Source organism: Porites lutea, chromosome 9, assembly GCF_958299795.1.
Source record: "Porites lutea chromosome 9, jaPorLute2.1, whole genome shotgun sequence".
NCBI classification, from domain to species: domain Eukaryota; kingdom Metazoa; phylum Cnidaria; class Anthozoa; order Scleractinia; family Poritidae; genus Porites; species Porites lutea.
This window is the reverse complement of record NC_133209.1, coordinates 17519746-17547470: the sequence shown is the minus strand read 5'-3', so window position 1 is coordinate 17547470 and position 27725 is coordinate 17519746. Positions and strand designations below refer to the sequence as shown.

General features: G+C 40.5%; 1 protein-coding gene across 1 annotated transcript in view; it reads left to right on the top strand.

The window, feature by feature from the left end:
• Positions 1-27725, top strand: part of LOC140948745 (uncharacterized) — a 76447-nt gene that overhangs the window by 534 nt on the left and 48188 nt on the right. The window contains exons 2-15 of the mRNA XM_073398011.1: positions 754-871; positions 3949-4133; positions 5501-5588; positions 6761-6868; positions 7553-7761; positions 9139-9423; positions 10629-11253; positions 12406-14239; positions 15176-15348; positions 16294-16591; positions 17815-18001; positions 20605-20711; positions 24247-24272; positions 25148-25269. Of these exons, the coding sequence (XP_073254112.1) occupies positions 754-871; positions 3949-4133; positions 5501-5588; positions 6761-6868; positions 7553-7761; positions 9139-9423; positions 10629-11253; positions 12406-14239; positions 15176-15348; positions 16294-16591; positions 17815-18001; positions 20605-20711; positions 24247-24272; positions 25148-25269 (4365 nt within the window). The remainder of the gene's footprint in view (positions 1-753; positions 872-3948; positions 4134-5500; positions 5589-6760; positions 6869-7552; positions 7762-9138; positions 9424-10628; positions 11254-12405; positions 14240-15175; positions 15349-16293; positions 16592-17814; positions 18002-20604; positions 20712-24246; positions 24273-25147; positions 25270-27725) is intronic.

Sequence of the window (27725 nt, the reverse complement as noted above, 5' to 3'; positions counted from 1 at the left end):
TGAACATTTCAAACGTATTTATTGCTTAACGATTGTGATTTGCACTATAGCTATATGTTACTATTTTTCTAAACTCAAAAATACTTATATCTTACAAAACTGCTCCTCCTCCATATGCATACGGGCAGGGAACTAGGGCTGTTTGAATTTCGGCTAGGGTCGCTCAGGTCTATGTTGTGGTTCAATTTTATCCACATTAAAAATTTATTAACTTTTGCTTTTTTTGATATGGTTAAGCTTAAATGTATAATAATGAGTTTGAAGACAAATAAAATAAAATCTAAACCATGGATAAAATTGAACCAAAACATCTATATTGTGCTAACAGAAACCAGCTCAGCTCCCACCCATTCAAATCTATATAGATCTATTAACATGTAAATGTGTTTGAAAATATTAGGAAAAAAAAAATTATCCCAAAACATGGGTACATTAGGGCTGAAGAAAAGTATAGTAAGTCATAAATTCAGGATGACATGTTTGTCATGCATGCCACCTATCAACATTCCATTGCTGGCAGTAATGAATGCAGGATGTCAAGGTTTGTAATATGAAGCTAGTTTTATGGGTTTAGTGGTAGAGAATTTGTATACATGCAGGTTTTGTTTCTGTTGGCTGAACTCATAATATATTTTTCCCAAGTCACCATGTCACCGACTGAACAAACAAAATTCTCACACTGGGAGGTTATTGATGACTTGTCCTAAGTTTTTCTATCACTGACTGATGTTTTGTTTTCTTCTTTACATTCAGACACGTGAGCTTCTTACACATCTCTCGAGCACTGTATTTGCTTGTGACATCTCTGGGGATACAAGGTACATCAGATGTGACTTTCCACAATGCAGGGAGCATGCAGAAGCTTTGCAAGGTAGACTGATACAGATCTCAAAATTATAGCTTCAGATTTCTGGTATTAATGTTGGGCAGATAATCATGCATATTACCTCTGAAACGTGGTTTATGTAAACATGTGTGTATGTTGTAGTACAATTTTTTCCTTTGGTACAATTTTTTCTGAACTGGTACAGAATATATTGAACTGGTACAAAATATTTTAAACCAGTCCCATTTATCTAACATTCTAAAAAGGGATTTAATTTATTTGGGGTGTGGATAAAAAAAAGGGCATGGTATTTTTTTGGGGGATGATTAATTATTAAAAAAAATTAATAAAAAGAAAGTTTCAAAGCAAAAAGTCTCATTTCTGCATGAATTACTTTTTCCCTATGCTTGCCTCATTTCCCTATCCTTCCTCCTACCCTTCCACTTTCACTTACCTCAGATTACCTTCTCAGAAGCCACACACCATGTTACATTCCTTTTTTTTTCTTTTTTTACACTGTACCTACTAGGATTTGAACCACATACCTTTGGATATTACTATCTTACCAGTCCGTCACCTTATCCATTGAGCCACCACTGATTTCATTGGAAAATCATATTTAAATTGCATTAAAATTCTTGCTGCAGTTCCTAGGCTCCTCTCGTTGCACCTAATTATGCACACATGCGCAGAACTTACCAATTCAGACTTTGCTGAAATTAACATCTTTTTCAAACAAGCATGGAGTGTGTGTCAAAAGAAGCATTCTACAAAGAATTAGAGACCTATAAACAGAACCAGAAACGCAATTCTTCACAAATAACTCTCTTCATTGAAGACGAATTTTATGACTCGGCCAAAGAGTTCCTAAAAAGCCAAGCTGAGAACGCTGTCAGCGACTCCAATACAAAACACAATACGACGGAATTAACAAAATGGCAAGCAACAACACTCAAAAGGAAGAAATGGTCGTACCATCAAGGGAAAATCTTAACCACCGAGCAAAAGGTAGTTGTACCCAAGAGTCAACTATACGATGTTCTGACTTTGGCGCATCAAAGGACGGCACATAGAGGCAGACAAATAATGTCAAAGTGGATTAACGAGAATTATTCTGAAGTGAATGTACGAGTTGTGAACCTATTTGTAAGTTTGTGCCAAATTCATCAAGAGCAGAAGACCATTACAAGCCACGTTAAGATGGTAACCAAGCCACTTCAATCTCCAGAATTCCTGCCACTGATTGAAATCGATCTCATGGACTTTCGAAATACCCCCTGTGACTGCAAGAACGTGCATACTTGGGCGATGAACATAATTGATCATCACACAAAGTTCGTGACAGTTGTGCCCTTACAACAAAAAACAGCTGATGAAGTATTAAATAGCCTCCGAGAGTACTGTTACACCTACGGATTTCCAAAGAAAATAATCACAGACAATGGGGGAGAGTTCCAAAACAAGAAGTTAAAGATGTTTTGCAAGGATAACGGCATCGAGTTATCACATGGCGCACCTCGGACACCGACAACCCAAGGGCTAACTGAGAGAAGCAACCTATCTTGGAAACAAGACATGAGGTCACTGATAGTGAGCACAGCAGACAAAAACATCAAGAAATGGTGCCAGTACACGAGAGAGGCCTCATACACCAGAAACATATCATACCACCGAGCCATCAAAGTCTCCCCTTACGAAGCTGTATACGGAATAAAACCTCACAGGGAAAAGCTAAATGAACAGAGCAAAGAAAGCCAATCTGAACAAGAAGAAAACAATTTGGAAGAAAGCAATGAAAAAAGTTCACAACCACCACAAGATGAAGACCAACCAAGAAAACGACAAAAAATAATAGAAAACCAAACAAAATACAATGCAGCCATGGTGAACCAAACAAAGAGAAAGCAAGAGAAAAAACAGCCCAAGTTCAAAGTAGCTGATATGGTGGCAGTAAAAATTGACAAAGTTGACAAAACAAGCCCGCTGCACCCCAACATGTTACTGGGAAAAATAACCTCAATTGAAGAAAGTGGTTTTGTGCAAATAGTAACTCAGTATGGGAAAATAAACACTCTGATTTCTCCTTCACGATTATATCCCTGTACAGCCACTACTGTGCAATAATATTGAATAGTTTAATTATTAAACTATTCAACTGAAATATCTTTCACAGCAGCCTGTAAAAAAGCAAGTGGGTTTTCATAGAAATAGTACTCCAAATAATTTTAATGTTTATTCTTCACAACAAAACAACAGATCATGATTATCTACAAAAAGACAACAATATGACAACATTATGAACAATTGTAACTTTATTGTAAAATGATTTAAGTACTTTACAGTAAATCACAAAATGACTACCATAAGATAATCACTACTTACAAATAATGCCAATGCAGAGACAGTATCAGAGAAAACAGCAAGTTTATTCACACAGAAGTCCTACATGAGCAGCCGAAAAATAAAGACAAAAGTGTCGATGTGTTTTAAATTGAAGCTCACTGGCAATCAGCTGTAACCCAAACTCTTCCCTAACCCTAACCCTAACCATAACACCCCAACCCTAACCCTTCCCTAACCCAGATACATGTACCCTTTCCATAACTGGAACCCTAACACTGTCCTTCCTTACCCTAACACTAACCCTAGGCTCAGGTTTATGAAAAGTAACAAGGGATGATTGTCAATGAAAACTAACGACAGTAGAACTAAAGCTTAGTCATGGCAGACAAGTGCTCCAAAAAATAAACTGAGATTGTAAGTTAACAACAAACTGTACTATGTAATTAAAAATTGGACTAGCACAAAATATTTTGTACCAGTTTAATATATTCTGTACTGGTACAAAAACAAATTGTACCAAAGTGCAAATTGAACTACAACATGTACAGCTCAAATTTGATTTCAGGTTGATCTTGATTTAAGCTAGGTTGATTTTTTTAACCAAGGGTAAGAGTAAGGTGCCAGTGGACACTGGTAGTGATAAAGCAGGACCTTGCTTACAGATGCTGATTGTATTGTCAAAATCTTTGTACAGTAGCATTAGCTAGCCATTGTTATTATTACTAATACTATTGCTACATTGGATTGTATTTTGATGTTAAAGTTGATTAATCTTCAAGGAAAACCATGCTGGATTCTCAATACCCGGAAGAATGTCAGAGTACTGGACAACCATGTTGGAAGAGAGGTGAATTATTACATGAAAGAAATTGATTCTGGAATGCATGATCAGTTGTCCAATCCTCACTATGCAGAAAGTCAGCATTGGATTGAAGCTCAAGCTTTGCCTGAAGGAACTAGAAAGGTATTGATTGTTTGAGGCAGTGGAGGGTAAACCCAGAGACTTAATAAAATTGAGATACCCAGACCATTGATTGAAAATCCAAGACCTTGCAGGAAGATGTTTAAAAATGAGTAATCTGAGATGGAAAGAAGCACACAGGAATGACACCTTGATATCTTTTACTAATGATTCTATAAATTTGAGAGTAGTTGAAATTTTTTAGAGACCTGTGGCATCCTGGGAACCATTCCTTATAATCCGTCTTGTATGTAATATGTGTACTGTGAGGACAAATCACTAGAGGTTGGCAGGATTGTAGAGTTCTCATAGTTTTTTGTTTTTAACCAACCTTAACCCAAAGGATATAGTGATGTAATGTTGGTATATAACATAAGAGTGAAAAATAAAAATAAAAAATACAAGATCATCATCATCATCATCATCATCCTCATCATCATCATCATCATCGTCATCGTCATGACCATCATTATCATTATCATCATTCAATTCAAAGTAGACAGACTTTAAATTATAGTAGTTGCTAAAAAATGTATCTACATGTCCCAACTGTTCATCAGTAGGATGCCTAAAATGCGTGCAATTCCACAATTGGTTTTGACTCCATTAAATCCTATACCAATTGCAGAACATTTTAGAACGAACCACCCACCATGTGAGCACAGTCGTGGACAACACATATAAGTGAGGAAAATAATGCAAAGCAAAACTAAGATGTTATTAAACGAACTAAATGTACACGCAACTTAAATAAAATAATAAATAATGCACGCGCCCAAAATTAAATTGCGCGCGCACATGTACCAAGATACCACTGAAATAAAAATACAAGTAATAAATAAGCAATGTAAGGATACGATGGTGCAATTTAAGCCTGGATTGCTAATCTCATCTCCTGCAGGGCTGCACCATACTTCTCCACGATAAGACCATGGTGATTGATGAATTTATTAAATGAGTTCTGAAGTCGATTGGTTTTGAAGCCTTGTTGTCATCATCATCATCATCATCATCACCATCATCATCAGTCAATATCATCATCATCATCATCATCATCATCATCACCATTATCATAACCATCACCATTGTCGTCATCATTATATCTAAATTGAAATCCCCACATTTAGCTGACATTTGCCAGTTACTGCTCTTGATGCATAATGAACACCTCGGTGTAGATATTTTTTAATCATGTCACTGTTAACTGCATTGGACAAGATCCCGATACAATGTACCTCTGCTTTGATGAACAATTTTTCCTGTTGCTGGGCACTGATGTTACATTAGGTTTTCAATGCATATGCATTACTTTGGGGTATCTAGACAAAAAAGTTTTAGACTTTATACCTGTGCTTTGATCCTCCATCCAGGTTCTTGCTGTGTTTAATCTCAAAGACCCACAGTCACAGTTTGGTGATTGGATTTCACTGTTTCTAAAAGCTGCTTTTATGGCTGAAGGTAAACAGGCACATATGTGTACATGTGGTTGGTAAATAGTTAGAGGCCACATGCCATGTTACAGTTATTCACTGGGTGTCCCAGCTTGAGTGAAAGCATTGCCAGAGGTGCCCTGAGGCTTAAGGCTCACTCAGTCACTCAGCATGCAACTGTATAATGGCCCATTAGATATTAAATAGAAGTGCTAAACATGTGTCAGAATTATAAATTTTCTCAGTGTTATTCAGAATTACAAAATGTATATATGAGAACCAAAACTTGAGTACCTTAGAAACTTGTTTGTAAGCTGCATTTATGGATTCTTTGTATGGTTAGTACAAGTAGTATTGTAAGCTTTCTGATAAGTTAACATCAGGTTTTTGCGACATCAAACTTAAAACAGTGTACAGTGTATAGGGATTGTTTTAAGTAGCATTTTGAAATTAAAGCTGGGCAACTTAAAAGACTATCGACAAGAAGAAATGCTTATGAAGTATTCTTGTGTATACCTCTTCTTTTCAATAGTCTTTTTTTATCGTTTTGCATTTTGGACTTGTCAAATTAACAAATCAGCAACAATTTTCCATGGTCTGTACTCTTATTGACCGTAGAAATGACGTCAAATGTTCACAACTCAAGAAGAATCATGAGCAGCAGGCGAGTGGTTTCACTGCAAAGGTTTGAACATTTGACATCATTTCTATTGTTGATAAGAGTACAGACCATAGAAAATCATTGACAATTTGTTTTTTACAATGATAACATTGACAGTTCTGGTCCCAGTAGTTCAAATGCCGGACAGCACTATCCACCAGGTAAATCGCTATCCAGTGGATTAGTATTTGGAAAAGAAATTGCGCTATCCGTTGGATAGAGATTTATCCGGTGGATAGCTTTATCCACCTTTTGAACCATTGTATCCATTTGTGTCCATTTTCATTGAAGCTTCTCTGAAAATTGTGCGTGAGAGAAAGAATAAGACAAATCTTCCACCATCATGTCATTTCCATGTTCTGTACACCTATCAGACATAGCTCTCATCCAATCAGCGCGCAAGAAATCGCTCAGTTATTGTTAAATTTGTTTTTGACAGCAGTTGGCCATGATTTCCCTGGGGTGTCTGATTACTGTACTCTTTTTCATGCTTCTTTCATTGTGTTTTTTTACAGTGTATGTTGTCTTTTTGTTGATAGGGGTACAAGGACATGGCTGTGTTGTAATCACCCAGAACTTTGTGAGTCGTTATGAGCTAATGGAGTGCATTGCAAAGCTCAGTTTCTTGAGCAGTCATCTGCCAACAGGTTTGGATCATTCTTTTTTGATGGATTTAGCTTTTGACTCTAAGGCCCAGCATCCAAATCCAAATTCTCCAGACTGATTTTTTTACACAAGATGTACCTTTCCTTAAAGAATAAGTCGACTGAGAATTTGGTTAAAGATCAAAGCACTTGTGGAGGCAACATGGCCAAGTGGTCAGCGTGTGGGACTCACAATCCGGTGGTCCCGGGTTCGAGTCCCGCTCTGGCCACTTGTTGGATTTGTTCTCGGTCGTCCCGAGCTCGAATCCTCGGCCACGCTTGTAAATAGCCAACTGGTTGCCTAGTCCAGCCAGTTGGAGTTTTTAATCCTGTTATGCTGTATTTGAATTATTTGTTTTCTAAGTATTTACTGATTGTAAAGGGCTTTGGATGACTAAGAGAAAGGCGCTATATAAGTGTATATTACTATTATTATTATCATTCTTACTTTTCCCTTTGGTTAGTCTGCTTCACAGCCGGTTTTAGTGTTGTCACATAATAATACTGTGAATTAATATTGGTAGGAGAAAATATTATTAATGTTGGTCATTCTTGGGACTTATTTTGACTCTAGGTCCTGGAATAAATTTAAAAATGCAACCCTCTCTAAGAGGTCTGTAGATAATTTATCTCTTGTTAACATAAAACATGATAACAGCGGTTTCACTGCCTTATCTTCTTTCTTAGTTGAAGTTGTTGCAGCACTGAGCTGTCACTCGAGTTCTCAGGGCCAGGTGTTTTCATGCACACCATTTGCTATGGGGAAGCAGTGCGGATTTGAAGAATTTTGCTCCTTGCATGACTTTGTGATGGCTTGTCACAATGTTTTAAACAACGTTCTGGTGGCTGTACACATCTCATCGTGTTTTACCTTAAAGCTGGATTGCTCTCATATGGTGAGTTTTCTTTCATGAGAGACCCTTCCACGGGTTTTTTTCAATTTTTGACATGGACAAGTAAGGGAAAATCCGTTGACACCATTTTGGAAAGAGCGTCCTGAAGTTGATAAAATCGCCAAGGTTGAAAGTGATTTGTTGAAAAATAACGAAGACAAAGCTCCTCTAAAGGCAGGAAATTTTACAGATATTTGTATGGTGAGGAGTACAAACTTGCCCCCCCCTCCTCGCCCCCCCCCCCCCCACCATACAAACGTCTGTAAATTTTCGTAACTCTGCGGAGCTATATCTTTGCTCGCTTAAGATGTATCACTTTCAAAGTTGGCAATTCTACTAATTTTAAGAGATGCTCTTTCCACTGGTGTCGACGGATGTTCCCTAACTTGTACATGTCAAAAGTTGAAAAAAAACCGTGGAAGGGTCTATTGTAATCATTCATCATCATCATCATCATCATCACTTTTATTTATACACAGCAAAATCATCAGGCAAATATACAATATCCTAAACAACGTTACAAACTATTGAATTAACAGTAATAGCACTTACAAAGATGAACGTTGAAATAAATAAATGAATAAAGTTAATTTTAAAATTAAAGCCTGTTTTTTATGAATGCCGTGTTCGAGCTAGAAGTTAACAGTTTACGAAAGCAATCAAAGATTATGTTTGTCTAACATCAGTGGGCAAATTGTTCCACAGCCCCGTTTTAGCAGAAGCTATTTCTATAGTAATTGGTTCGTGGCAAGGCAACAGCAAGCTTGTTTTCAGAATCTCTAAGGTTATAAGAATTAAACAAATCGCTGCGTAGTATGTAATCATCAAAAGGCAGGAAAGTACCCTCTCACTAACTTACATCTGAATAATCGCAATTTGAAATTTCGGTTTTAGAGTTGAAAGCTCGAACAACCTTGTACAGCGTTAGAAAACAAAGAGTACCGTTTCTGTAATAGTACTAGCCTGTGGGTTCTTTTACATCCCTTCAAACTGACTGATGAAGGAGGGTTGAATTAGGAGCCAAGGTCAATGCTTTAACGCCATTACCCAATGACGTGATCATCTGAACTGAGACAAAGCCTTAAATCACAGCCAGCAAGATCTCCCCAGGTTTGAAAGACCCTGGATGGATGTCCGAGCTAACTGAGCGACGGTCGCGCTTTTCGAATAACTCCGATTTACATTTGCGTTACGCTTACACAACCTAATATGCAGCGCCATAAGAAGGACCTGCTCAGTAGCTCTGGCTTGAATGAGCACACTTCATAGCGGATGTAGTTTCTTTCCTTCATCATCTGTGTAAATGTGTTACGGCAGTTGCATTAACCTTGGAATGTCCGAAAAGTGAATACACTTTTGCCATCTTTCTTTGTGTTGCAGGACTGGCCGGTAGATGCAGATTGGCTAAGAAACAAACTGCAATGCATTCTCAGCGGTAGCACCAGAGAAGTGTATGAAACTGGCTCCCAGGTAGCTGATCTACATTTGATGCTCTCCACGATGCTTCCCAGCTTTGACGCTGAAACTTGTGGTACACGTTTAAGGACTGCAGTGCTGAGAGCGTGCGAGGAAGGATTTCCTGATCTTGCAAGGGAGATGGGCCTGGAGGTTTTGGACCCTGACTCTGTGAGGGAGAGACTTTCAAGGGAGGGCAGAGAAGATGAGGTGAGGGTTTTTGGATCTATTAAGGTTTCTGGGAAACTGCCCACCTACCCCTCCCCTAAGCCAACATTTTGTCCTAAGTGAGAAATAATGTTGATGTTGGCTTAGGGGAGGGGTAGGTGGACAGTTTCCAAGGAACCTAAATCGATCCGCGACATGTCCATTATGAGGTCATTTTTACTTCTACTGCCAAAATCAATTTCGTGTATCCTTTCGTATTTCAAAATAACTAAACCGGAAATTTGCACAAGGAAGCATAACTCTGAAGGATTCTGGGACTAGTGGTAAAAAGGCGTCATCGTGCATATGGGCTATTTTAGCTTTAAAAACTAGCAGTAAATATTCACCTAAATCTTAATAGACTGAATTCTACGGATAAAGCCAGAAGCTAGGCCGGTGCTGTTCGTTTCGGACGGAGAGATAGTCTGTTTTAGATTTTTGTTGTTGGAGTTTTGTTGTTTTCAAGTCACCAAAATATGAATGGTTGTAAAGGGTCTGCCGAATGTTTTTGAAAAGTTCGTATGGCCAGTGAACAGAGGTTCGGAATCCCACAATGCAACACTGTGCTGAAATTTAGAAGATTTGCAAGGACGATTTTTAACGCAACACATCATTTCAACATTATTGGGGCATTGTTTCGAACGGTTGCAACATTGTTCCAACATTGCCACTCTGTGTTGCGCAAAAAATCATCGTGGCGAATAGTCCCGTGTAACATCAGCTTTAAGTGGCTGGTGATCAGAGTCCCGAAATAATTGTAGAAAAGAATGCGAAATTAACCCTCTATTAAGCGGCCGTGGCCACCTTTTTGCCGTCCCAACTAGAGTTCACCTATTGTTGTTACCTCTATTAAGCAGCCAATAAGCGCTAGATGCACTTAATTTGGCTTAATTTTAAAAATGAGATGAACGAAAATACAATCCGAGATAGAAGATGACTTCCGATTGTGGACCAGATGTGCTGTTTCCGTCGTGTATTTGTTTCCAAATAAAGTGATGTTTCTGCTTACTATTATGCTAATTTATGACAAACCTCCATTAAGCGGCCATTTGCCGGTACCCCCGAGGGTGGCTGCTTAATAGAGGTTCAACTGTAAACGCCGGTCGTGTCAGTGAGGCTCATGGCTAGTGCGCGCCTCTATCCTTATTATCTTTCTTCACTCAATTACATAATTCCTGTTTTTGTTAATTTTTCCTGAACTTGTTAAGGTTACTCCACCTGGCCTGGTAATGTCGTCAGTTCGAGTTGTCTTCCTCGTTCAAGTAGAAGATCCTGGTTCATCTTCCAAAGCCCCTTATCACGCTAAGCATTGTGGGTCATACACTGCCCTTGCAGAAGCAATTACAGCAAATCTTCGAATACGAAAAGCTTCAGACGTGAGGTTTGAGTATACGATTGTCCAAGTAAAACACATCGAAACCCTTCTTCTTAAACAGTCGTTGAAGAAAGAATTAAGCATTCTCCCTCTTGATAATTTGAAAGTTCTATTCATTGCGATAGGACCCATGTTTTCTAGACCCAGCGTAGAACTGATAGATATCATTAAAGATTGGAGCAGTCAAAAGACTGAAGGTGTCTGTTATGGTGTTCATTTTCAACATATTACGGCAATGCAGGCCTATGCCATCAAGAACCGGCTCAAGCAAATTCAAGATCGTGACAGCATTGCAGGAAGCGCCGAAGCAGCACCTTCGAGAAAGCACCTTTCTGTTACTGGACTCGTTGACAATGGAGATAAAAACTGCTCGGCGTCATTCCCTGTTTTGCTGTACATGATTCATTTGGCTGTTGGAGAGAACGGGAACAGACTAGCTGGCAAAGGAATTCCGTCAGGTATATTGTACCGATGGATATTTTTCTGGTGTGTCAATCCTAGTAAAGCTACAATCTTGGGGTCCTTCTGTAGTTACCAAGGCACAGATTACGTACAACAAAAGAAACAACACAACCAAACAATAAAGCACCCCTCGGGGTTCGTACAGAGTCTTGAATTCTTGACAAAGCCAGCCCAGCAATTTTCCACACCTGGAAAAGGTCTGGAAAATAGAGATAAAGTCTGAAAAAAATGGTAGAAAGTCTTGAGTGTAGTATAGTCGTATAGTCTTGAGAAAGGCTTGAGTGCTTTATAAGTAATTTTTTTTTTCATTTCGGCCAAATCTTATCCAATCTCGCCCAAACGTTTGCATTGAATTGTGAAAAAAGCTTTGTTCTTGCATTTTTAAGGTCCGTATTGATCACTGACCTATTTTGATGACCTAGAGTCTTGGAAAAGACATTTTTGTTTTGGAAAAAAGTCTGGAGAAAGTCTTCAATTTTGGATCCAAAAATCCGGCGAACCCTGCCCCTGAAGAACTCTGTTGTTTGGTTCCTTTGTTTCTTTTGTGATGGCGGTACTCTTGGACAGAATAAAATGGAATGGCAATCTCTCTTCCTAAATTAAGGATAAAGCCGTGGGAAGGTAAAAACGTGCAATCTTCCCATCCTTGTTTTGTTTGGGGGTTGTGGAAATTTTCTTCTATTTTGACCAAGATTGTAAGGTTTTGCTAAAAAACCATTTTTAGTAAATGACATCCGGTGACCTTTAACGAAGTATTTTTTTGTTCAATTCACAGTTCTTTTCTCTCATTTTTAACCGGTCAGCTCCCGAAGTAAATAGCCAGAACACAGCGAAGCTAGTGTTAATAATTTTATGGATAAAAGTCGTGACCACTCTTGAAAGATATGTAAACCCTCGCTTGGTTTGCTTAATTTGGGGTTTGGTCTTCGAATGTGTTGATTGCTGTAAAGGGAAATATAGAAACCCTTCTCGTTGAGCGGCAGACGGAATAAAAGCTTGTTATTTACCGCTCCACTAGTTGCCACTCACCGAAGAAAAACTCAGTTGATCAATGCTGTGCTGTGAAACCTGCCACGCCCTTTGAGAGATTTTACTGGTTTTGTTTTAAAGGCGACTTTTAAAACATGTGCGTATTCTTGCTTCTGTAGCTGTCTATAGCAACAAGCCAGTCGGTCATGGTGTGTCAGCTTGGACACTGGAGGAAGTGTATATGGAGACTTGCCACGTGCTCTCAGGCTTAAGCAGGAAGTGTGGATTACATCTACTTTCGCCAGCGTCGAGTCCCGAGAGGCCTGCTGTGGTGCAAAGCTCCAGTCGTTTAAGTGCGTATAGAACTTCCAGTGAAAAAACTGCACTAGTAACTCAGGAACAGGTCTCTACTTCCAGTTCTGATTTTAAACGAGGAGCATTTAGTGGAGAAATGGATTCCTCGGTCGTTAACACTCCAGGTCCCTCGAATAAGGGTGGAACTGTAAGTGAAACGACACCTTGTCCTGTTGGCGTTTTGACGGAAAAAAGCTCTCAAGAAAGGGACAGACACAGTGGTATGTCTTCCTGTGACGGTTGTCCAAGAGCATCTTCCACGACAACCTCAGTTTTAGACGATTCGACCGAAGGTGAAAATGCATGTCATTCAGAATGTAATGAAGGAGAGAAAATAGAAAAATTAGCTGGTGTTGAATGCCTCGAAAAGGACTCAATAAGCACTGGATCATTTGTCGAGGTTGGAAGTTCAGCAGAGATGAAGGCAAGTACAAAGAGTCTTGACCAGAATGACCTTGAGCGTGACGAAAAACCCGTCGGTGGAATGTGTGACACCAAGCCGTCTTCAACAATCGAAGAAGATGTCTCAGAGGGTATCGGAAGCAGCTGCACTGTTGCGGATACTGAGCAAAAAGGGTGGCCAACAAGGGAATGTGATACTCAAAATAGTAACGCATCTCAGAGTTGTACGGGGGCAAAGGTTTCATTACAAGTTTGGCTTCAGGACTTTAAAGGTTTCTGCAAGGGAAAGGAAAGTATTGGGGCAAAGGAAAGCTCACAAGGTCCCCCTGGTAAAAAGAGAAAGAAAAATCCCCCCAAAGGATCTTCTAAAAGGGAGTTTATATCTGGGAACTTAGAAAGTAAAAACAAATGCCTTGGAGTCAGCAAAGGCAGCGCTTGTTTGTCAGAAGTGTCTGCTACAACTGCGCGCTCATCGGCATTAGATTTAAATCTTCAAAGTGAATCTAACGAACAGATCATGACATCTACGGTCACATCTAACAACGCTGAGATTAGAACTGAATTGGTTTCTGTTAGTCATACACAAGGTGATTTAGACAAGAATACAAATTATTCTAATAGTGCAGATAATACCTCTGAAAAGAGGGCTTTGTCGCTTGATTATCCCAATGATGCAAATGAACGAATTCCAGTCAAAAAGCCGAGGTATGAGCTTGAATGTGAGTCTAAATGTGAGGCAGTCGAAGAGTTGAGATGTTCGACCAGCAGTGATTGGGACAAGAGCGAGGATTTGCCTTTGATGGCTAACGTTGACGAAGTTCGTGTGAACCACTACATCTTAGACTTGACTGTCAAATTTCGTGAGCAAATCATGAAAGGTAGTATTGTACTATTTATTGAACCTACAACTGAAGAAGTTACAGGAAGGCAGTTTCAAATGTCGTTGGACAGCACCTTGGTGAACATTGAATCAGTGAGTGAGGTAGTTCTTCCTGACGACTTCAAATTGACATTTAATCGCCAAGAACAAAGCACAGCTTTTGCTAATAAAACTTCCAGTTTTCTTGGTGATATCCTGGGTCACAACACTCAGACCCCCTTGCCTTTCAAGGGACTGCCCTACTCCGTGTATGGGTGGTGTGTTCAGATTTGGAAACCTAAAGCGACTGGAAAGGCTTGGCCCCGTTGCATATGGATTAATTATCATACGAGCCCTGAAGGAAAGTCTCTGACTTGGGCCACCGATCAAGATGGCAAGTAAGTCCACAAGCAAATGGCCAGTTTACATGGCACAAATTTGTCTCATGTGATGCGCTAACGATAAATCTACCACCGTATGGTATCTTGTAAATCAAATTTATGACGAGCGCAAGTCAGTGGTGGGCTTGATTTACATGATAGAAGCTCCTGTTTTAGGCTCATCGTAAGAATATCACATGCGACAGAGTTATTCGGTGCTAATAGTTCTATTCTTCTGCCAGTTGTTAAAATAAATGATGGGTAATGTGCATTATTTGGGCCTCTCTATTGGCACCTTTGGACGTCGTTTTCGTCGCGCGTTTTCCATGAGCGCGTTTTCCAGCAGCGTGTATTTTTTCCATTAGCGCGTTTACCAGCAGCATAGTTTTTGACAGATTTTTTTGCCGTCACGGCTTAAGGTTGTCAAGGTTAATTGTAATGTCAATGCGGACGTCGCGTGTTCGATTTTGTCAGAATACCGATAGAGAGACGCATCATTTGAAAGCTCTTTGCACTGACCTCGTCGTGCTTGGTTGATTTTCCTGAAATAGTTACTTGTCTACTGTAATTAGAACAATATTTTTTTGTGGGGGGGAAGCTGGGCATTTTGGTGGGGAAGCTTCTACCCCTCAAATACCCTAGATAGAGCCCTGCTAGTTTCATTTCTTCATAGTCTGCGTGCCAATTTAGGGTTTCAGGGAAACTGACCACCTACCCCTCCCCTAAGCCAACATTTTGCCCTAAGTGAGAAGTAAGTGATAATGTTGGCTTAGGGGAGGGATAAGTGGGTAGTTTCCCGGAAACCTAAATTGATCCCAAACAAGTACCAAAGGCAACAACGTGTGAATAGTTTTATCTTTGTTAGTTTCATTTCTGATAGCCTGCGTGCTCGAAATAGAATACGTCTGCAGGCAGGCTAATTTCTTGATCGATCCTGTCGTTCTGTTGTGCTAGACCATGTGTGTACTCTCCTGGTGCCTACATCAACAACCGATCACTGATGCCGTGTCAAGAGCCTCCGCTTGCCATGTCAACGTGGCAGGCGTCCATTCACGTCCCTGAAGGTTGTGTTGTGTTGATGAGTGGTAACGAACTCGTCGGCATAACTGCTGCAAAAGACGGTCAAGGTAAGGGAATTGATCACCGCACGCTTTTCTGTATTTATGAATTGATCACTACACACGCTACTGCATTTATGAATTCATCGCAACACACGCTTCTGTAATTATATTTCTCCAATAAATGATCGACGTTTCAGATTTTGTAAACGTATTAAAGGGGCTTTGTCACGAGGATATCGCTGTTTAGGTCAATTAGAGCGATTTTCGTATGACCTTGAACTAAAAACGCGCGAACAATATAGAAACAACAAACAAACAGAAAAAGAGCGATTTGATTGGTTTATTGAACACATACAAACGCGGGTGGCTTTTTATTGGTTAAGCGAGCACTCGGGTGAAAAAACTTCATGCCCGAGAACTTTCTAGAAACCATCCCATACTTTGCTTTGACGTCATACTACAACGCGATTGGCCAATCGAACAATGCCTACTCCATATTAGGGTTTTCTTTGGCGAGAAAACGAAGAGGCCATGTTTTGATCTTTTCATCCATTGGCTGATAAAACAAATAACGAACACTTACCGAAACCATTTTCAAGGTCATACGAAAATCGCTCTAACAGACAATAGGAAACAGTTTCAATGCTAGGCTCGATTTCCGCCGTCTCCCGGGTCCGGTCTTGATCCTCAGAGTGCGGGCTCATTTTCCCGAACAGCGGCTGGTAATCGAGCCTATTTCAATGCCTAAATATAACAAATCTGAATCACTATTTTTGTAATGTAATTGAAGCAAAGACACATTTTAGCTTTTCAAAAAGAAAGCAAATAGTTTGACATCGTTCCTGTATCGTAACGTGATTTGTTGCAAGACAGGATTGAACGTAAGTGGTAACACGCGCAACATTTCTTTTCAACTCGTTTTGCAGTAATGTTGCAAACAAATTGCACGGTTTTTGTCACTTTTACGCCCATGTTCTTGACTTGTTTGTTTGTTTGTTTTTGGCTTCACAGTAACCTATATGTATGAGATGGAAACTCCGCTGCCCTGTTCAACACTGGCTGTGGCAGCAGGATGGTGGGAATGTCGACCGTCCAGACTTGCTGTCACCAAAAATGGCGACAATCCTAGCTTACCGGTCACGTGTCGTATGTTTGCGCCTCCCAGCGTGATTGAGAGGGCAGCTGACGAGTTGCTAGGTTACGCACCTAAGTTTGTGGAAGCTGCTTGCGAACTGTTGGGACCCTATCCGTTTAGACGCTTGGACATGTTAATTTTACCCAAGTGCTTTGCCTGCATGGGTTTAAAAAGGTAGTTTTAGTTACTAGTGCAAAACTGCTTATCATAATTCCATTAGGTTATGTTCACAATATCCGGTATAGAATGAAGAGCAACGGCACAGAACTGGAACAAGTCGTTTACTCACATCGAAGATCGTTCCGGAGCGGTTGCAGTGGCGGGTCCAGGGAAGGGGCCCGGGGGCCCGGCTCCCCCTTATTTTTTAGAGCAAAAAATTTTTTTTGAGACCGGACCCCCCCCCCCATCTCGGGGTCGGGATGACTCTTCCATAATTCCATAACCATAACCATAACCGTAATTCCATTAGGTTATGTTCACAATATCCGGTATAGAATGAAGAGCAACGGCACAGAACTGGAACAAGTCGTTTACTCACATCGAAGATCGTTCCGGAGCGGTTGCAGTGGCGGGTCCAGGGAAGGGGCCCGGGGGCCCGGCTCCCCCTTATTTTTTAGAGCAAAAAATTTTTTTTGAGACCGGACCCCCCCCCCCATCTCGGGGTCGGGATGACTCTTCCATAATTCCATAACCATAACCATAACCGTAATTCCATTAGGTTATGTTCACAATATCCGGTATAGAATGAAGAGCAACGGCACAGAACTGGAACAAGTCGTTTACTCACATCGAAGATCGTTCCGGAGCGGTTGCAGTGGCGGGTCCAGGGAAGGGGCCCGGGGGCCCGGCTCCCCCTTATTTTTTAGAGCAAAAAATTTTTTTTGAGACCGGACCCCCCCCCCCCATCTCGGGGTCGGAATGACTCTTCCACCCCCCCCCCCCCCCCCCCCCCCATCCGAAGAGCTGGATCCCCCACTAGCCTGGGTGGGAGGGTTTGGTGATCCAAATCCCAGTCTTCAATCCTGAATATTACTTCCGTCTTGGCTGGTTGTAAATCGCAATAAGGAAAATACGTTTTTGAATAGTCGTAGAAAGAATGACGTTGAAAGTTATGGGAAGGGAAATCATTGTTCTTATGTGTGAACAGAAGCCCTATCTGGTATAGTTTCCATGCCCGCTATCCGGTGCTTCTGAAATCCGGTGCCCGCTATCCGTGCCCGCTGTCCGGTATAGTGACTGCCTATTAGGGATCGTCGAGTGCGCGTATAAAAATTAAAACCGCGGGGGATTTATTGAGTCAAGAGTCACGCCAGGTAGTTTACCGAGAGTTTAGTGAAGGCCTATTCCTCTTTTGTGTCATGTAATTACGTTGTTATTCTCCCTTTGTGAAATTACAGCCCCAACCTGGCATTTCTGTCCCAGTCGCTTCTCTCCGAAGATGCTAGCATGAGGGTACGTTTGGCTCACGAGATCTCGCATGCCTGGTTTGGTCTGCTGGTCGGCGCGAAGGACTGGAGCGAAGAATGGCTCTCTGAGGGTTTCGCGACATTCATAGAGGAAAAGATCCAATCCAGAGCCGAGAGGGTGAGTGCGTTCTTTCTATATTGATATACTAATTAGGATCATTGGCAACAGTAGGCCAACTGGCTTGTAGCCTGCGAGCAAGCTCTCTATATGGAAGTCGCGAGAATCGAAGGTTACGTGCTGCCGAACAGCACTGTGGTAATCCTTGGTCGGTTGGTGCGTGAGGTTCCTAGTTGTGACCTCCCATCCCTGTTTTGACTTTGTTCCTTTCCGTGTAGATTTAAGTAGCTTAAAATACCCGAAAAACAATTCATTGATGGAGAGAGGGGTTGGGGGCAGAATGAGCGCACCGTTGGCCTCAGGTTTGTCAGTCTAATGAGTACTGTTACGAATTACCGACGTAAACCACAGGTGGCCTAAGCTCGAAAGAAGTGACCATCGGCTCTGTTGCGTAACGATCAAAACAGAAGGATTTGTGTGGGAGAAAAAAAAACCAATTGTTTCTGTAGCCTACTAATGTAAAAGGAGTTAAATCAAAACCGGCTTACCTTGCTTAAGTTGTGTGTTTCTTCTTTGCTGTGTGGTTTCCGAGCCGATTTATGGCCATTTAGAGAGAACAAACCTGTTCCAGTAAAACCCATTAAATGGGCATAAATCTGCTCGGAAACCACACAGCAAAGAAGAAACACACAACTTAAGTAAGGTTAGCCGACTTTTATTGAAATCCTTTTACGTTCGTAGGCTACATCAACAATTGTTTTTTTTCTTCCATACAAATCCTTATATTCTGAACGTACGTAACAGTGCTGATGGTCATATTTCGAGCCTGGGCTACCTGTGCGTAAAATAAGGACCTTTACCTTTTTTACACCTTTTAGCAAGAGTGAAGCTAAAAGCTCCCTCTTATCCCACCCTCGTGCCTCGCCTCGCTCGCTGCATATTCGTGACCCTTCCCTTCTCGCGATTTTCAGATAAAGAGCTCATTGTTAAATGGTGAACTTGCTCGCAGGCTAACCGATACAGAAAATGCGTAGGGAACCCCTGTAGGAATACTTTACTGCGCATGTTGTTTAGAGCCCCGGGGGGAGCTACTCAAAGAAGTTTTATACGGAAGGACTCCTCCGAGAGATCCAGTTCTTACCCTTTAGTATACCATTTCTTAAGAGAAAAGGTGCCCCTTTCGTATACCTTCTTTTGACAAATGGCACCCCTTTCACTTACTTAGTTAAAAACTTTGCATCCCTTTTAACTGCTAAAATGTACTGACTTTTAAATTTGAATAAATCACAAACCAGAAAGTTTCTTCGACTTTTTCACAGCCATAAAATGCATCTGTGACCCCATCTGCGTCCTTAAACAGACCTAACCCGTTATACACTTCAACTAGTAAACTTCCCCCTTTTTATAGACTTGGGGCCTGTTTCTCGAAAGTCCTTTTCGGGCCCGTTAAGCTGTTTTATGTGTGCCGTCTTTTCATTGAAGATAAAAGTTTCAGTAATTTTGAAAATGATACGATGAAACTATCAGTTAACAAAGCAAAACTGACTGGTTTGTGAGCGAGGAACTGTGCTACAGTTCAACAGGTTTTGATTTTAAAACTTGCCTTCGGGCCCGATAAGTTACCGGGCCTTTCGAGAAACAGGCCCCAGGGCCTAAAAAAGGTACCGTAAAATTCCGAAAATAAGCTTCTCCATGTATAAGCCCCTCCAAATATAAGCCCCCTAAACCGGTAACTCAAAAACCCACCTTTAAATCGCCCTTCCAAATATAAACCCTCCGGGGGCTTGTACTAGGAAAATTGCCCTCAAATACAAAGTAAAACAAAGCAAAAACCGTTAATTTACTTTCAACTATAAGGCTAGCCCAATCGATTTTGGAACGCAAATTTCCCTCCGTAGACAAGCCCCTCCAAAAATAAGCCCCTCAAAAAGGGCCTTTGAAAAATATAAGCCCCGGGGCTTATTTTCGGAATTTTTGTGGTACCCCATTTGGGCGAAGACACCCCGTATTGTCAATTATTACAAGTACCCCCGTGGACTACCCTGCGAGCAGTGGTTTGTTAAGGCCGGACGCTACGCTGCGAAGGGTAAGAAACCACTGCAAGCAACTGTTTGCTTCTTTGATCGAGCCGCCGTCCAGCGCCACAGACGAATAAATTGACTTTGAAAAGGTAAAACTTGTTTAAAATTAAGTTAATGCTCTCGCACATTTCCTAACGTTTTTGTCTGCTTCCTAAACGCGAGCCTGCTGTAACGTTAGGCTCTTTCAGTCTTTATCGCGATTATTCGTACCTGCTTTGTGAAATGTGGTCAAACCAAAGTGGAGTTGAATTCCTATAGGGACCATATCCAGGCTCAGAAAGACAAATAAAATTTCGTTGTTGCTTGTTCAGGTTCTCCTTAAAAAGCTAAATTGGGAACCTATTGTTTTTTTTTTTTGAAAGTCCCTATTTTTTCTTGCAAAACAGGAAATGTGATGTCATTTTACGTTTTGACGTAGGCGTCACGTGGGCGCGCATGCTCGATGAAAAAGCAAACGGTTGCTCGCAGTGGTTTCTCTCCCTTCCTAGGGTAGCGTCTGGTCTGATGAAACCACTGCTCGCAGGGTACCCGTGGGCTTGTACGTAGTGATGATGATCCTAATTTTTGTGTTTTCTTGTCCAGTGGTCCAAGGACAAAGACAGATTTTATCGTGAAATGAGACAGACTCTCAGATACAGATGTCTTTTGTTTGAAATCAAGGAGTGTGACGACAACCTTAAATTTCTGCGGTAGGCTTAAAACGTTAACGCCTTAAGCCCCAATATCGACATACAAATTCTTTAGACTGATCTGTATACATTCCCTTAGAGAATTAGTTTAGAAAATTTGTTTGAGATCAAAATATTTTTCCTTAGGTAATCATTTCATAAATTCACCTTATCTTCCCTCTTGAGTATGTATCGATATTGTTAGGAGAAAATTGATGTTGGTCACTCTTGGGGCTTAAAGGGTTAATAGTAAAGGAACTAGGAGCTGTCAAGTATAATATATAGATTTAGCCAGGGCTAAAAGCGAGGCTCCCATTAATAAATTTATAATTTAAATCAAACAATAAACTTGTATTCCACAATTCAGTTAACTTTAGAGCACATTCGTGTGACTTTTCAGGGAAAGGCTAAGTGATTTTACAAAAAATAATTTGCAAACAGCCCAAGAGTGAACCAAATCTCACATCGAGTTGGCTCTTGATCACAGTAGATTAATTAGGCCTGGAAAAAACATTCCGGCCGAATTTTTTGCGTTCGACAAGTTTATTTTACAAAATCTTGCCAACAAATCTGGGTGCGTGTAAACCAACCTTTTATATCATTTATACATCACATCTTAGGTGAAACAGTACTATGAGGCACTGTTTTTATCATACAGACCCCGGAAAACAGAATGCAGTATTTCACAATATTGCGATACAAATTGCTCTTCAGGACGATCGAAGCACGCGTGGACTTTAGCCGTAAACCGTTGAAAAAATTTTCAAAATCATCTATACGGCCAGCCGGTTCTGACTTTTACAGTGCTAGCAGTGGCGAGTATTTGAACGAACATTAACAGAGTTACGCTCCAACATAATAAAGAATCTATTATGTTTATTTTTTATTTTAAAACGGTTTAACGCGCGGCATTTTGAGTACTCCGGGAAGCGTTGTTTACTGAACGACTGAAAACAATCGGCACAACGATTGAAATTACAAGAGAGAGTACTAACAGTCAATAAAACAAATATAATTCTGTACAACTTATACAGAGACGACAATTTTCATTCAGGAAGACAAGTATTAAAGTGTCTCTAAAAATCCTGAGTCTTCGAGCTTAAAGCTGAAGTTTATGTTTTAAGCCGGCTTCCCGGTGTTTGCTTTTTTCAAAGACGAACTCGAGGCAAGAAAACCGCTCAAACCTTTCTTTTACAGCCAGAATTATAACTAAATATTCTTTGAAACGTTTTCTTTCTATTTGCGGTGAGAAAATGTCTAAAGGCTTTTTAAAGATCTGTAAGCTTATAACAAACCTGATACTCGGTCAGATCATTGTCTCAAATATTACAAAAGTGCGTAAACAAAATAGCCGCATCAACTACGCTCGACTTCATTAAATTAGGAATAAAAAACAAACATCAAATACAATAATTACTTAGGCTTACCACTCGAGATGCAGCTCCTGAAAGGTATCAAGTAACGCCAGTATCGCTTCAGACTTTGCAACCCTCTTACGCATTAAGCAAGATGAAAACGAAAACGATGCTATCCGAAATCGGATTTCCGACTTTGACTCAATCAAAAACCCAATAAACAAACTGGCCATGAATAACAGAAGACTCCTGATAGCAGCTGAATTTCATTTTGTACATCCAGTGGAAAAAGAAAGTTAAAAACATCACAAGTTGACACAAAACTCTGTCAGCTTCAGCTGTCAAAGTAAACACGATTCAAGATGCTGCATAAATTTTCCGCATGAACTCATCTGTCAAATTTTGACCAATCAGAGCATAAAAATTGGACATAGAGCGTGACCAACGCGTGAACATGGCGAGAAAAGCCAAAAGAAACTGTCTTCCCTGCCTGTAGCAGCTGGCTGAATTTTCGCGTCCGAGGTCAGTTTGAAATCAAAATTTTAATTGTGCGGCACATAAACACAACATATTTCATATGAATTTAAAAAAAAATTAAACTTGAGCCTGCGATCATTTGAAAACCAGTACCTTGTCAGCGGATAACTTCAAAAAAACACTTGGCCTCGATGGGTCGACACCTGAGCCCGCGATATAGTCAAGTGATACTGGTCAGCGGATACCTTGTTTTGACAGCTGTCAATGGATCACAACATTGACGTGTATCAGTTTTCCTGTGCTCCGATCCCAAACTAGCTAGAAAGTATGAGACTGAGCATTGATCGCAATCTAGTAAAGTAATTAACTGGTCAGCGGACAGCTTCCAAATAAATCACGTCACCTCAATGAGTTGAGCCCGCGATATGGTCATGGGATACTGGTCAGTGGCTATCCTGTTTTGACAGCTGTCAATTGACCATATTGTGAATGTCCAATGTAAAAGATGTGGACTTGGCAAGACACGCCTGAGACACCCCTCCCTTCCTTTTGATAGTCTCCCCTACCCCACCCGTACAATCCGTAGACGCGTACGTACGTACGTACGTACGCTCGGTCAATCACGTGACAACCAAAGGAAAAGAGGTTGACCATAATCTATGGGTATGGGGCTCTGTCCCAAGCGCGCTTCGCGCGCGTGGGAGCCCCGCTATAATCTGAGTCCGTTCATAGTTACCGTATTTATTCGAATAAGCGCCCAACCTCGAATTAGCGCCCACCTTGAATAAGCGTCCATCCAAAAGGCAGAAAAGTTAATAAGCGCTCAGCCTCGAATAAGCGCCCACCCCCACCCCACCCACCTGAGTGACAATGAGATTGAAATTGAATAAGTACTAATAAGAAACTTTCCCGAAGACGGAGTTTTCTTCAGAGTAGTTTACAGAAACCTTGCTTTGTTACATCTTCGCGTTTTGTTATTACCATTTATCGTTTTGTTGCAAAATAAACATACTACACTTGCTGAAAATGGTGAGAATTTAATAAGCGCCCAGTCTCGAATAAGCGCTCACCTCGAATAAGCGCCCACTCTAAAGGTCCAAAAATTTAATAAGCGCCCAGGGAGGTTAATGGAATAAGTACAGTAATTAAAGTGGAATGGCTGGAAAATCCTTTGTTATATGTTTTTGTTAGCTTTTTTGGACCTGACTGTGCACAACGTTCAATAGCATTCCTATCATTTTGAACTTACTGACCAATAGGAACATTGCATTAATTTATTCAGTCATAATTTGTAGTAAAGAGAAAAAAAAGGATTGTGCACGGTCAGGGAGCTTCCAGCTTAACCTACAGCACCATTGTTTTCAACTTTGATGTTTGCCGGGTTTTCTAACCCCTAACTATGGTCTGTTTGAATACTCGTGACTCTTCTAAACCCTTTCGTAATTACCACCTCTACCCTTGTGTGCAATGTTAAAAGGTCGGGTTGCAGCGGGCGACATTTCCCAGGGGTATATAATGCCCGGACAGGTTGCAGGGATATTGGTTTTGAATTCCTCTTGGACTCCACTACCTGTTGCGGACGACCGAAGTGGGTAACCAGGAAAGAGAATAAACGAAGTCGCATGAATTTCTCAGCGTCATTTTATATGAGTACCTTTCTTCACTTTGAGGTGAAAGACTTTACAGACAACTGAATTTGTTATTTTTATTTGTCATTTTTGCAGCCCCAAAGTGGTTAAACCACCTACAGGTGAGAACAATGTTTATCCTTGGATCGTGTTGCTAGTCTTTTTGTAGAAGTGTCACGTGCTTTTTTTACTACAAGTTAACCCGCGAGGGCGTCTGCATGAATTGTTATGTGATAAAAAATAGGAACGTTAGCTTTTTTTTGCGCTTCGCTGTGAATAAGTTACAATGCACAGTTGGTCACTATGTAGCCTTTGTTCAGCCGTCCTATGCCGTCCCCTTCACTCAAACAAAATTGGCAGGAGAGGCTTTCTCCCCGATTTTGTTTGAGGGAAAGGGCGCTGGACACAGACTAGTCACAATGGAACAGATGTATAAGAGCGTGTGCGACTCATCCAACTCCCCCTCCTCCCAGCTCGCTAGCTACTACTATTAATCCTGAGACATATTGTTTTTCGTTTTCAACGTGTGGAGAAATTCAAGACCGATATTTGTTTTCTGACTGGAACTCTGGGCCTCTGGATTATAATTGCAGCGCTCTAACCACTCTGTCCGCCTCGTTACCTTCTCATTCACTGTACGCATGACACATTATTTTCACTACAGCGATTTCCGTATGACCTTGAAATGAAAACGCGCGAACTAAACAGAAACAACAAACGAACGGAAATATAGCGATTTGATTGGTTAATCGAACGGACACAACCGAGAACTTTCTAGAAATCAACCGATACTTCGCTTTGACGTCATACTGCAACACGATTGGCCAATCGAACAATGCCTTCTCCATATTAGGGTTTTCTTTGGCGGGACAACGAAGAGAACATGTTTTGATCTTTTCATCCATTGGCTGATAAAACCAATAACGAACACTTACCGAAACCATTTTTCAACGCCATACGAAAATCGCTCTATCCACTTTTCTGTAATCCTTTACAGCTCTTACTACCGCTGAAGCAATCGAGAAGAGCACAGGTCAGTCAGATGCTGTTAGGCCTCACACTGTCGTGCAGTTCGGACAAATCTGCTCCAGAAAATGGACACAAGTTCACTACCTAAAGGTCGGTGTCAGTTATTGTAATTATTATTATCCTCATTTGTAAACATATAAGGGTCATTAGTCGCTCTTTTGTTTCTTTACCTGTATCCGCCACTGGTTGAAAAATTTGATTATTCGGGATGCACTTTATTAACAAGAATTTCAAGCACAAATGCTGATGTTTTTTTAGAATACGCGAAAAAGTTAAAGTTAAATCTCGTTCTCGCAGTCGTCTTCGCCCTCGTCTTTGTCCTCGTCCTCTTCCTCGAATCTACTGAAACTGAGGTCTCTAATGTGCCTCCAGTGGTAACCTTTTCTGCAGAGTGTCTCGTTTTTCTACTTTGGATGTCGTCTATTTTCACCTACGATGTCTCTCATTTTCTTTCTTGTTACACACGAGCCGCAACGCCAGCAAAATGACTCCATTATTCCGTTTCATTCCAAGCTTTTTGCTCCCTGAAGCGGAGTGTCGAGAATGTATTCCACTTCTCCCGGAACTGGAATAGGAGGTCAAACGAACAGATATTTCGAATCGTTCTATGTCTTCCTATTCTGGAATAAGGTCAATTGAGCCTACTCTGTGGTAAAGAAATCAACTCATGCTGCTTGTTTTGTGGATCTCTTTGTTAACCCTAATTACCACCACCGAAAAAAGAGTTTGAAAAGGTGACGTCTCGAGTGTCAGTCCTTTGTCGTTATTGGCTCTGACGTAATACAAAAGACCGAAAAGACACTGAACAATACCAAAAAAGGAAAAAAAAAACCAACCAACAGAAACACCAACTTTTTAAATAAAAAATTTTTAGAAAGACGATAGATTTTAAGCTCGGTGAAGAAATGAGAAATGATGTGATCAACATGTCACGAGCACGGGACAGAGAAAAAAATCTGAGTCCCTGACAGAAATTGGACCAACCGGTCTGATGCTCTCACCACTGAACTACGAAGGGCTCGTGACGTAGCTGGACTATATACAAGGTTTCTCTATCCCGTGCTCGTGGCATGTTGATCACATAATTTCTCATTTTTTCACCGAGCTTTAAATTTCCCATCTTTATTTATTACACACAAGACGATTGTGTTTTACCCAGCTCGCCAAGAGTCCTTCCTAGCTCAGTCGTTAGAGCATCTGACCCGTGTCAAAAAGGTCATAAATTCAATTCCTGTCGTGGACTCAGATTTTTTCTAGTTCTCGTGCTCCTGGCATGTTGATCACATCATGTCATTTCTCACCATCTTTTTAGTAGGTGGAGTCCTGTCTTGTCACCATTCAAATTAAACCTCTTTAGCAGTACTTTCACATGGTCCTATGTGCTTGGTATGTAGCCCTAACTTTCGAGACTGTGGATGAAATCTTATAGTGTTACCATTCAAGTTAAACCTCTTCAGCAGTTCTTTCACATGGCACTATTATTTAGTATGTAGTCCTAACTTTTGAAACTTGAGATGAAATCCTGTGTTGTTACCATTCAATGAAACCTCTCTGGTAGAACTGTTGTATGGTGCTATTTGTTTCTTAGGATTTCACAAAAGACACGTTTAATTTTTTTTTAGTGGTTTTCCATTTTGGTTCCTGTAAGGAGCAAAAGCTTTAATTTAACCTTATCCATGCCCAGAAGTAGCAGAAGAGAAAAACTGACACCAGGAACTTAAAGTGTGGTGTTTAACAAAAACCCCCTGTGAGAAGTAAAAAATTCTGTATGTTTTAATTCAAGTAAAACATAAATATATTTCAAACCTTATATTTTCAATAGTCGTGATCAATTGTTCAATAAAAAAGTTCTAAATGACTCAAATTAATCTTAAGTAGCATCAGAAGGCTGCTTAATATCATATTTCGATGCATGGAAATTTTGGTGTATTTTCTTAATTGTGATCCCGAAAACTAACCTGTTTTCTCACCACCATGCATGCCTCCATGGCTAGTACATTTTAGTATGACTTTTATTGCATATTTTGAATGTAAAACATTGGTAATGTTCACATCGAAATGTATTAGCCGTGGAGGTATGTATGGTGGGCATTAATTTGGAAACATTTGCATAACGTCAAAACAGTGAATATCGTAACGCGGATTTTTGGCTGGTTCGTAGGCTAGGTTCGTCTTGAAATTTCAAGGTGTTGCAGTCAATGAATCTGAATGAAAGTTTCAGACATTATTATATACATCATGAGGATTACGTGGTAAGGTTTCAAAAGAATTCTGTCAAGCCGTTTTAGAGATATAGAGAAAGGCGCCAAAAGTCAAAATTTAGAAAAAAGTTGCACTTAGACAGGCGGTGAGAAAACAGGTTAGTTTTCCGGATGGCAAGAAAGAAAATACACCAAAATTTCCATGCATCGAAAAATGATATTAAGCAGCCTTCTGACGCTACTTAATATTAATTTGGGTTATTTAGAACTCTTTTATTAAACAGTTTATCACGGCTATTGAAAATATAAGGTTTGATATATATTTATGTTTTATTTGAATTCAAA